Source organism: Mus caroli, unplaced genomic scaffold (genome assembly GCF_978045245.1).
Source record: "Mus caroli unplaced genomic scaffold, Mus_caroli_1 scaffold_13, whole genome shotgun sequence".
Classification (NCBI taxonomy): domain Eukaryota; kingdom Metazoa; phylum Chordata; class Mammalia; order Rodentia; family Muridae; genus Mus; species Mus caroli.
In genome coordinates, this window is record NW_028227268.1 from 65,846,615 (window position 1) to 65,858,648 (window position 12,034).

The 12,034-nt window shown below is 45.5% G+C and overlaps 1 protein-coding gene across 3 annotated transcripts in view; it reads right to left on the reverse strand.

Moving 5' to 3' along the window:
• Positions 1 to 12,034, reverse strand: part of Gria1 (glutamate ionotropic receptor AMPA type subunit 1) — a 315,652-nt gene that overhangs the window by 90,097 nt on the left and 213,521 nt on the right. For all 3 annotated transcript variants that reach the window (XM_021178393.3, XM_021178392.3, XM_085830005.1), the window contains exons 9-10: positions 4,316 to 4,426; positions 3,215 to 3,421 (exon numbers count right to left, since the gene is read on the reverse strand). In XM_021178393.3, coding sequence (XP_021034052.1) covers positions 3,215 to 3,421; positions 4,316 to 4,426 — 318 coding nt within the window. The remainder of the gene's footprint in view (positions 1 to 3,214; positions 3,422 to 4,315; positions 4,427 to 12,034) is intronic.

Genomic DNA, 12,034 nt, shown 5'->3' on the forward strand with positions numbered 1-12,034 from the left:
AGAAGAGGTGACAAGTCAATGTGACATTGTAAAAGGGGAGGGCTTTGCATATCTCTCTGGTGGGGAGCAGTCTTCTGGGAGGAAGGAAGCCTGTGGGAAAGGGCCTGAGGGTGAGAAAATCAAACCAGTTGTGAATTTTCTTTCCAGGAAGATTACTAAAAGCTACACAAGTATTCAGTGTTTGAGTATCAAACCTAGTCTGTTGGTAAGCAAGGAAGAGTGCCAGGCATTCTCATCTGTCCTTGGGCAGCTCTGGGACGCACTAGACAGCTTGGATATAGCAGAAAGGGGCAAGAAACATAGGGGATTGTCTGGGTAAGACAAACTTAGAGCTGGGCCCTGTGTAGTGAACACTCCCACCACAAGCATGCAGCAAATTGTCTCCATCCTCTTTAGGGAGCTGATGTCTGGAGGAGTCAAGTGGCTTCCAGGAGCCATGCAGCTCAGAGGATCATTGGGATTCAAGCCCAGTAGTCTGTCTGTAGGTATTATTCTCTTTCTGCTCTGGACATGGACAGACAAGAAGATATCCTTGTATAAGCCTTAAAGGCACATCCAGGAGCCACAGCGTCATCTGCAGCGTGTGCTCCAGCCCTGCTTCTCTCCCCGAGAACCCCTCCGGCCCTTCTTTCAGTTTTTCTCAGCCTCACAGTCCAGGGTTTCAGTGGAATGATGCCCGCAGAAGCAGATGTCCCAGTGATGGACAAAAGACTGAACTTTGGGTTATGATCGCTGTTACTGACTGAACATCTTTCAACAAATCAGCTAAGCAAGACCTTAGTGCCTCTGTGTCCTCTTCTATAAAGTGCAGAAATGGTCTTAGCTACCTAACAGGGCTGAGATGACTGTGTGAAAGGAGATGAGTATAGTATTTAGCGTGGCATGAAGTACCAGGGGAATATGAAGTAGTTACTGCTGTGGTCAAGAAACAGGGAAGGAAGAGACATTCATAGCAGCCACTTTTACAAAGTAGGAAGCTGGGAGTCCTGTAAATAAGGGTTTATAAATTTATTTTTTACCTCATGGGTGGGTTGCAGTTGATATTTCCCTAGTATCCTCTTCTTTCTCAGGGGAACAAAACAGGGAAGATGAACTCAAAATAAAGGTAAATAGCTTTGTGCTCAACATGACTTCCCTGGGAATCAGTTTTCACTGGTAGAAGGACAGGTCTAGTAAACAGGACATAGGCTTTAGGCTGAACATGAAGCATAGAGGTGACTCCAGGTCTCTGGAGAGTGGATAAGCCTGACACTACACTGCCTGTTGGCACTAGGATTGTGCCCTTGGGATGGTCACATCCTGCTCTGGCTTGGACAGGGGCTTTTTGACAAAGAACTGTGTTACAGGAGGTGAAGGCGAAGATGAACATTGGAGAAGGTGAAAAGTTCACAGCAATCACCATGGCAATGACCTTAAGAGCTTGAAGGAAGTTCCCATGGAAACCAGCCTCCAGATGCAGCACGACTGTGTAGCACTACCCATGCAGGTCTCTGTTTCAATGATGGAGTTTCTAAACTGATGGGCATCAAGGGAAGACAGAAGGGATACAGGAAGCATTTCTTAACTTAGCCTGGAAAGCCCCTTTTCTTCTGGATACCTTCTTAGTGCTGCTTTTTTATCCATTGTCAGGTTTACCCCGCATGACCATCATGACTCCTCCTTCCCTGATGTGAGGCTGCAGATGCACAATTCTCTAAAGTGATCAATGCCTCCTGACTGCATCAACTGAGTACCAGCCTGAGGCTCAGCATGACTTCCATGCTGTTCAGAGATACAGCTGGCATGTCCAGGACCTATGAAGGAAGCCTCTATGACTATTTTCTTGAAGATTATGGAAACTGCCTTTTGCTATCTTCTTGTTTTCTATAAGACACAGTCTCTATCCCAGGCTGACCTCAAACTCATCAAGGAAGAGCCTTCCCATATCTATCTCCTCAATGCTGGGATTACAGATGCATACCACCATGCCCAGGTGATATAGTGCTGTGCATTGAACTCAGGACCTCATGTATGCTTGACAGGGAATCTACCAATCGAGCCATGGCCCCTGTCCCTCTCTTTCCTTTTGTTGTTCTACCTAAGAGCCATCATCATCTCCTGGTGCTGACTGAATTAACCCACATTCTTGTCTTGTCATGTGTGACTCAACCTTTTCTCTGGCCAATTCCACCCAAAGCAGTCAGCCCAGTATTTTCTTGATCTCACCTTATTTATTTGTGTCTACCATTCTGTTGTTTGTACTCTAGAAACTTCTAGCTGCCCATCTCTCTGTCCCTATTTCAATGACTATTTTCCAAGATCCACAAAGTCTGGAGGGCTAGAAATCTGCATGAGTTCTTCTGTGGACCATGTAATTTAGACTGTTGAATCCTATACTGTCAAACAGCTTTCTACCATTGTCTCTTTACCCTAGGAAATGTGCAGGGTCGGTCTGGGAATCTTGGCTTCTCATGACTCCCTAGACTCTGAAAATAACACTGGCTATTCAGTGCCTGCTCAAGACTGCTTCAATTTACTGATGCTTTGGCAGTAGTCACTGGGTGGATTTCCTTGAGTGTGTTGTACTGCACAGATGGCTTGGGCCCACCCCTACCACACACAGGAGCAGAATCTGAGGCAGAGTAAGCCACAAAGAAGCAGAGGCTAGCTTCTAGCATGGAAAGTCAGGACAGCTTGAAGGGAAGTCTCAACTGTTAGGAGGGGAACACAAAGGGGCCTTGGCAAAGTGTTCTGGAAAAGGAGTTAGAGATGGAAGACAGCAGCAGAGGCTCAAGGTGAGGTGGAAGCTGGGTGATTGGAAGCTACGGGGCAGAAATTACAGGAAAGATCTGAGATTTGACAGTGAGCTTGGATGCAGGTGCAAGTAGTTCCGGTGGGACTAAGAACTGAGAGGAACACAGATGACTCTTAGTAGATTAATATGAGCTTTGTTATCTGTCCCCCGAGAGCTGATCCTGGAGCTAATTGTCCTGCCACCTGCCCTGGAAAATCACCAATTGGATTGACAGACACTGAGCCAGGTAGAGTGAATTAGGACCTGGAACTTGGACCCCCATGTCTTAAGACAATAGATGGCTTCCTATTCAGCAGCAACACTAGTCAATTTGGGAGTCAATTTATGCACAAAGCCATCCAGCTATGAAATGATTTCCTGTCTGGTTCTCTCCTCTGTCCTTCATGATAACCTCCTCCTCCTCCTGCCCCAGGCACTTACTCCATAGACTAGCTCTCCCACCATGCCATTCCAGGCCTTTGTGTCAGGATCCCGGGCTCCGTATTTGCCGTCGCTGACAATCTCAAGTCGGTAGGAGTAACCCACGTGCTTGGCGATCTCCGCAGCCAGCTCCACACAGTAGCCCTCATAGCGGTCATTGCCTTCAAATTGGTTGGCATTCTTTTTAAGCATCACGTAAGGATCTTCCTGGTGGGGAAACAGGACAGAGGGTGTGGCCTGTGGGTGCACCTGTGAGTGGGGAGGACTTGCCTGGCAGAGGCATATGTGTCCAATGTTAGTATGCATTGGGAAGTCTCTCTTGACTCTAAATAAGTTCCCTGAATTTCTCTTCCCTAGCCCATTATAAACTTCTAGGGAAAAGAAAATAAATGCTGCTAAAATAAAAATTTGTATCATACAAATGTAATGCAGCTTTCCAAATTATGTTCTTACTGTGATTTTTGAAAATTATTTTATGCGTATGGATGTTTTCCTTGTATGCACGTATGAACGTCTGTACACTACCTGTGTACCTTGTGCCAGAGGAGGTCAGAAGAGGATGTTAGATCCCCTGGAACTGGAGTATAGACAGTTGTGAGGCACCACATGGATCCTAGGAATGGAACCCAGGTTCTCTGTGATGGATGGATGTATAGTTTTAAAGATACCTCTCAACAGAATGTGACTCTACTGAATGAGGCACATATAGATACTAGAACAACCTAGGGTCACCTTTGGGTTTTATATATGGAGGAAGTGGCTTAGAAGATCAGATGTAGCTTATTCAACGATGTAGGGCAAGTCTCAGAGATGCTGAGTGAAAACTCAGAACTGCTTATGTACAAGGCCTTTTCCCAGTCTCTGTGGTTATATTGTTGTTGCTATTATTATTATTGTCATTGTTGTTTTATGAGACAGTCTCACTAAATAGCAGAGGCTGGCCAGAAGCCCTGCCCTTCTCCTTAGCCTTCTGAGTGCTGAACTGACAAGCATGCATGCACGGCTGTGACTAGCTTCACTGTTTCCCTTCATGGCATTTCATACTAAAGCGGGTCCTTCCAGACTGAACTCCAGGTAAACTTGATGAAGGAGTATACTCACGAGGATAGTTGTGACGATGTAGGTTCTATTCTGGACGCTTGAGTTGTCCCCTCCAGCCTGAGCGTCCGTGGCTGCGGGGACAAATTTATCATCTTCATTCCAGTAACCAATCTGTTAATGAGAAGAAAGCAAAACACAATCTGAGGAGGGATCTTGGCGCTGGCTATGATGGCACACTGATTGGTGTGCCAGAGTTCAGGATGCTGAAAGCAGACACATCAATGGATAAGATGGTCCGCACCTTCCCTCTATATCCCTCATAGTGGTGGCTAAGCCCAGAGACTGCCCTTCTGGAAGGACAAAAGCCTAACTCTTTATCTAAACTGAAGAGAACAAGGAAAATGAGGGCTGTGGGGTTTGACTCCCTGCAGCTGTTTTCACAGCCAATCCACTCCTGCCCTGCTCATTAACCCTTTATTTACCTGAACTTATTCTAAACTGCAGTTTGAGCCACTTGATTAAATAAATGCTACTCTCATTTTTAGAGCACCTACATCTTCCCATCCAGATTTAACTCCTGGAAAATAATACTATCCTCCACTTACTGCTGGCTTTTCTGAGTGTTGCCATACTGAGTCATGCTCAAGGGTTAACACAATTAATTTGTAAATATTGACGGGTTATTAATACTTTGTCCAAAGTATCTCAGGAAAGTTATTGAACCCCAATTATGTGCAAGGTTCTCAGCTAAAATACTTAGTGGTGTGCAATAAGGTGGAGGAATACAGAGATGTCCAAGAGGGAGTATTGTCCCTGGGAACAGCACTTGAGAAAGCATAAACCACACAAATACACAGTCCAGAACATGTTGAGTGGGTGAGTGAGTGAGCAGAGGACTTCAAGTTCAGTGGGTAGCAGTGAGGGTTCACCTAGGAGAGAAATGGGAGCATGGATCTAATACCAGAGTGTTTTGAAGACTAAGCTAAACAGTGGGGACTATTCTTTAAGGCAACAAGGACTCATGAAAGGTTTGGGACAACAGAATGACCTAGCTAACACTTGCACACATATGTGTGTAGACATGCACACATATGTGTGTAGACATGCACACATATGTGTGTAGACATGCACACATGGGTACAGCACATAAACACACACACACACAAATTCACACATACATTTAGACTGTTTAGTGTGTGTGTGTGTGTGTGGTGTGTGTGTGTATGTGTGTGTGTGATCTTCAGCCATTTACTATGGCAGCTATACACATATTCTTGCTTTGGCTCAGTGCTCAGTGAGTTTTCTGCCATCTCATCTGCTTACTTCCTGCAGCTGGGCAGTGCCTGCTCTCGATCTGGGACACTGCCCATTCATCCCTTCCCGCAGCAGCTATTCTGATTGTGAGCTGGAATCAGTTTACTGGTAGTGAATGCTTTTCTAGTCCTTCTAAATGCTTTAATTCCTTTCATCCTTTTTGGAATCCCATGACATTTGCCAGATTTCACTCCCACATTAAGTGTGAAGACACTGAGATGTGGAGAGGTAACCTCCCCAGGGCCACAGGATAAACACACTGGTGCAAGAGCTGGAAAGCTTCCTTGTCCCAAAGATTACAGGTACATGCTGAAACTGTCTCATTTGTCCATGGTCGAATTCATGCTTTCACGACAGGCACTCTGTTGATTGAACTATCTCCTTAGATCTAAATGAGCTTATATTTTCCTAGCTGTCTTGTGGGAAAAGAAGACATGATTTTGCCAGGTTTGGTAGAGACATCTGGATGCACAAGTTCACGTTCACATCCGCTATGAGCCAATAGACTCATGTGGATATTTGGCTCCATGACTGGATGCATAGGAAGCTGGCAAAAGTGTCTGAAAAGACTTTGTACATGAGAGCTTATGTCCCTTCCTTTGGGCAGTGGGCTGGATTACCATTCGGGACTTTGATTCTCAACTGAGGAGGTGCGGGGGACTTTGATTCTTGTTGAAAGCAAATCAGAGTAAGGAGTTTGGTAAAGATTGGGGCCCACTGTTCAGGAGAGGATTTTAAAAAAATTCTGACAAGGAGAAGTCTTCTCCTGGGGTCACTTATTATTTTTGATCTTGTATTTTCCATCTGTCTCTAAAGATTCTTTGAACGTCGGAAATGAGTCCAGATGATAGAGAGGATATTCTTAAGTGGACGAAGTTTAAAGAGCAGGTGATCACAGAGCTGTGGACTCAATTGATCTTGCCTGCAGCCATCAGGTTGAATTTGTACATGGGTACCCCAGCATTGCCTTTGAAGCCACAGCTTCCCACTTCCCCAAATGAGGGTTGTCATATCCAGTTGCCTATTGCGGTAGAGATGGCTAGCTGACTGTCACCAAGCGAACCTGTTCGCCCTTCATCAGGTAGAGCTAGCAGGAAGTGGCTATCCTTCCCCAGCCTGTTTGGCATCCCATTGGGAGGAACTGAGGGATGTGCCTCTTTTCCAGACTGATCTTTTCTGAGTTTCTAGCAGCTTTACCAGGTCTTCCTTCCCCATTTGTTGCTAAATGTTGACAGCTAGAACAGGACAGCAATGCCTTCTTCACCCCAACCCTTAGCCTAAGCCCTAAGACTGAACCTCACCCATGGTCTCAACCAACTAATCTCAACTTTAAACACTTCTACCAAACTCGTCTATCATAGCTTGCTGTAATTTACGTTTCTTTGCTTCTAATGAGCCAGATCACATAAGCGAGCAAACAGACAATGACAACTTGTCATTCACCAAACAAGAGATTAACTTGCCATGGAATAAAGAGCTAGGTTTCAGAGCACAGTCCCCACAGCACTTAGCCAAGATAGCACATCTAAAAGGCTGAAGTTAATAACCTTATTGTGACTTTATCTCAGAATATGTTGTAGAGATGCTTGGTAGAGGGATAGCCAAAGGAACAATCAAGGAAAAGAGCAATGCCTACACAAAGACAAAGCAATGAGCCAGAGAAAAGAGCAAGTATTGATGCCCAGGGCTCTGTGGGCTGAGGTCGGGGGCATACTGTATTTTTCTGGAGGTAAGAAGCCACAGTGACGAGTTCTAAGCAGTATGATTTGTTTTGTATTTTCAACAGACTCCCCATCTCTGACTCTGGAAATGTGGTCATTGTAGTGAGGGATCCATGGTAGAGAGGAAGCTGCTGGCCAGGGCAAGGAAGCTGACGTGGGCCCTGGATTGGCTAATGAAGATGGAGGAATAGCTGTATTGAGGTTGGACCCTAGGCTAACATTAGTTTGTATGTGAAAAGTTGGATGTCACAGACTTAAAACTTCTAGGGGGCGTATGGAATTGAAAGCTGTGTTTTCTCCTGCAATGAGAAGATATTGGAGATACCAGAAGGGATTCTGGTCACCATGGTCTTTCCAACCCATTTATGTACAAGGTTAAAACTGAGTAACCAACCCAGGCCAGGGAAGGGGGACTCAAACCAAGTTGAAAGGGGCGAATGTCAGGTGCCACCAATAAGCACCAAAGCAGTCTGCCATGCAATCAATGGGCAAAGGGGCTTGAGTCTTCATTTCTGGTCCCCAGATGAAATAATCTGTAATACAATGCCCTGCAATGCTCCTGTGGATGGCCACTATGAGACTATGGGATCCCATCCCAACGTGGCAAGATGTTTTATTCAGAGAAGGATTCCTAAGCCCACCCTGACGTCATACATATAAATGGGACGTCTTAAGACTGAACATCACTAGAGCCAGGGCCAAATCTGCTTTCTGAAACTTTAAGCTTGATGGATGGAGGCTTAGCAGCATCTCAGTGGGATGCTAAACTGTACCAGGATGCCTAGGGAGCTTGCTGGTCCTGAGTCAGCTGGATACAGGTGGGATTGGTGTTTCTCAGAAGCCCTGAACCAGGAAGAGAAAGCTCTTGTTACACAGGGCAGGTAAGGCCTTGTGATGCTCCTGAAACCATCACAAGGTCACTCTTGAAAAGCCTAGGTATTAATTTGCCTGGAGTCGGATTGAGTAAAAGTCCTGGATGTAGAGATTCAGAGGAATTGATTTTCTGAAAGGCTGATCCCTGTAGACAAAGGATGCTTAAGACCACATTCTAAGAAAGGATTTAGTCGCTAGAAAGTAAGTTTGAAAACAGCTTGGTGATTAAAAACCCAGGCACAGCCACTTGCTTGTGGGTTTGAAGGCTGCTCTCTTAGTGCTGTATGTGCCTGTGCAGTGCATGCAGAGCTGGTGTGAAGTTTCTGTGGCAGACAGAGAGTTGTTTAAAACATGAGCAAGTGGATATGAGGTGAATGCCCCTGCATGCCAGAGGCTGCTTTCCTCAACCTTGTACTTTGGAAGGGTAAGTATAGTCTCATTCAGTCCTTTGAGCTAACTTTCTTCTTTCCTTTTCTCCCTCCATTCATCCCCTCCCCTGCTCTCCCTCCCTTACTCCCTCTCCCCAACCCCCTTTTAAAGTCAGGGTCTCATTACATAGCAAGGCTACCCTTGAACGGACAATGATCTCTGCTCAACCTTCCAAGCCCTGGGATTACAGGCATACCCCCTCCCTTGCATCAGAGATGATGTAACCAAGATCAGGATGGCCTATTGACTTGTTCAAGGTCACATGGCTAGTACAGAGTACTACTGGTCTACCTATCTTTAAAGCCCCAGCTCTTTCCAATTCAGTATGGGAACCCAATAGTCTGGGGAGAAAGCTTTGAACTTTTCTCTGGTACTAGCTTGTTTCCTTGCTTTGGGAATTTGCATTTCTAAATAGGTCCCCCAGCCATGCTTGTGAAAATGTCTGCTCATCCCTATAGTGAGCTGCTTGCTCTGGAAAGTCCTTGATGAAGCAAAGGTCTAGAGAAGACAGAGTCATGGGAAGTATTAGCGTCACAGCAAAGGTCCTGTAATCATTAACGAGGCCACACCAAGGGCAGTTTATGGAATGAGGAAGGTCCCTAACTCCACTTCTCCAGTAAACTACAGTCTAGTCTGGAGATGGATGGTGTGACTGGGAAGACAGACTGGTTAAAAAAAAAAAAAAAAAAAAAAAAAAAAACCTCTACCACATGGAATCTTTTAAGTGTCATCCAAATGCTAGAGCTCAGAGGAACTAGAGGTCATCCAGCCAAATCCCTCTCACTTAATTGAAGATGTAGGCCTAGATAGGCTAAGCAACTGCCAGAACGATGACACACAGCTGGATGATAACTAAGCATATGTCTGACTCTCATATCTACTTCTTAAACTATCCCATGCCCTCAATGGACTGCTAATGGTAGACAGGAATCTGGCTTAAATTGGAAGGGTCCGATTACCTCGTGGAGAGGATAATCCTCACCAGCAGCCTCTCTATTCTCTTGTTATATAACCCCTGCTTATCTTGAACTTCTTCTGATCCCCCTTGCCTCATATTCTCTAGTGCTTGGTTCACATGCCTTGTGCCACCAGACCAGGCACAATCTCCATATTTTAATGGTGCAAAGGCATAGCTTTTATGCATTGTACAAGTATCAAACCTTTTTCACTGGCAAGAGACAGTACTCCACAGTACTCACTGTGAGGACTGTGAGGTCAACCCAGGTTCATAGTTGCTTATTGTGTATCCAAGAGCAGCCACCTTGACTGTTCCAGCCCTTTACAAACCACCTAGAACATCTGTGTTTCACTGTAAGGTAAGAGCCACAGCCCGGCTCTCCTGAGGATCTGAAAGCACTCTGGTTGGGGGAGGAGGTCATGAGTCTGTTGTCCCTTCCAGGAACAGCAGCTTTCTCCTGGTGTGCCCTTGTCCCCCAGCACTGTCCTGATTGTGTCAATTTGATCCTTTCAGGCTTGACAGCAGCTGCAGATAAACAGGGAGGCAGGGGCTCTTAATAAGGTATCTCTTTAGCTATTGCTCAGTGAGACCCTGGGCAGCCTAGTGGGGCCTCTCTGTCTCAGTTTATCCATGGAGCAAGAAAGACATTCTCCGACAGAGCTGAGGAAGTCACATCCGACTGCACAGATGCCAGTGTGTGCATCTGAAATGTTCCACAGCTACTAGACACACCCTTGAGCTAATCTAGGTATGATGTTTGTATTGCCATTTCAGAGACATGGAAGTTGAGGACAGTTAGGATAGCTAAGGACTTGAGGAGAAGTACGTTCTTTTTCTAGCAGTAGTAATTAGAAGGATCAAGCCGATGAAATTACTGGTGGTGAGCAGAATAATACTCCCCACACAAGATGTCCCTACTGCGTACATTGAGTTTGACCATGTTTTGTGACATAGTGAAAGGACTCACAAGCTGAAATGGAGAGAGGTTCTTGGACCATCTGAGTGGGGCCCATCTAGCTAATAAACTCTTTAGAGTAGAGCCTTCCCCAGCTGTGCCAGTAGAATAGAGAGATGTGATGTTTATGCCCCTGTGAATAGAGATGGCACTACAGGTATTGAGAAGCCTCTAGAAAAAAAGCTGGCAAAAGAGAAGACACCACCAGAGAGGAATATGGTCCGGGCAGCACCTTGAGTTTTTAATCCATCCAGGTGTGGAATCATCAGGTGAAATATTTTTGTGGTTTGAAGTCATGGTTTGTAACAATCTATGATGGCAACAACAGAGAATCTTCCAGCCCTCATGAGCTGAGGCAGACTAGAAAGCAGAGGAGGGCTTTACAGTGGTGCAGGGAGCCAAGGATGTTGTATCCTCAGAGCTATCTAGAATTTTCTGCAATGGCATCAATGCTCTATGTCTGCACCCTGAGACCCAACACCCAGGAGCCACATGTGGCTGTTCAGATCTTGATGCTTTTTAGATTTTATTTCATTAAAAGTTAAATTTCAATGACTAATGTGGTCAGGGTGATGATATGTAACACAGCCTCGGTGACACAGGCTGTGTCTGAGGTGCCTTCTCAGAGACACAGAGGATGCTGTGTCTGAGGTGCCAGCTTTCCAGGTGCCGGGGCCAGCATTTAGAACTTCCAAACACCTGAGGTGCTTGAATCATCTCAATGAGCTCACAAGGTCAGCAGCAGCATGGTGAGCTCTGTCTAAGGTTCAAAGAACTTGGAAAACTTGTCCAGATCCCAGATCTGAAGCTTTGGTTCCAGGATCTCTAAGATCCACAGTCCTCTACCAGCTTCAAAACCTTCAACAATGCCTCCTTGCTGGCTTACCATAAGGAGGGAGGTAAGGCATATGAGATGATGCCTGAGGGCAGGGGACACAGAAGCTGCCAAGAGACAGAGTGAAAGCAGCCAGGAATGGTGTTTCCAAGGAACAGGCTTTGCTCTTCTGAGGAAGTATTGACAAAGCACATGACAGCAGCAGGGTGGAGAGCCCATCCTCCCTAGGTATGTGAAGAGTCTCCTGGGTGGAGAGGAGCATGTGTATTCACAGAACTGAGAGAAACAAGAGTGTCTGAAGTGGCACGAAGGAAGTGACAAAGGTCAAAGCTTGACAGTGACCAAATCACACTGGGTCTTAGAGTTCAAGTAAGACCGAAGGATCTACATTTCTTCTTTAAAAGGTCCAGTATGAATATGAATATTACATAAAAACACATGCACATGTGTTTTTTCGCTCTGACTTCTGTTGAGAAGAGAGCATGACTGTGAGTAAGTGTGGACAATCAGAAGGTAGTGAACCTCTTCAATAGCACTCTAGAATCCTCCAGAACCCCCAGGAATATAACTGGCACTGTGTTCCTATCTACTACTTTATATTTTCAGGCTCTTACAAAAAATCGAGACCAAATCTCATTCTCTATCCTTGGCTTGTCTCCAGCCTCAGCCACTCAAATGTTTGGCTCAAGGGCAG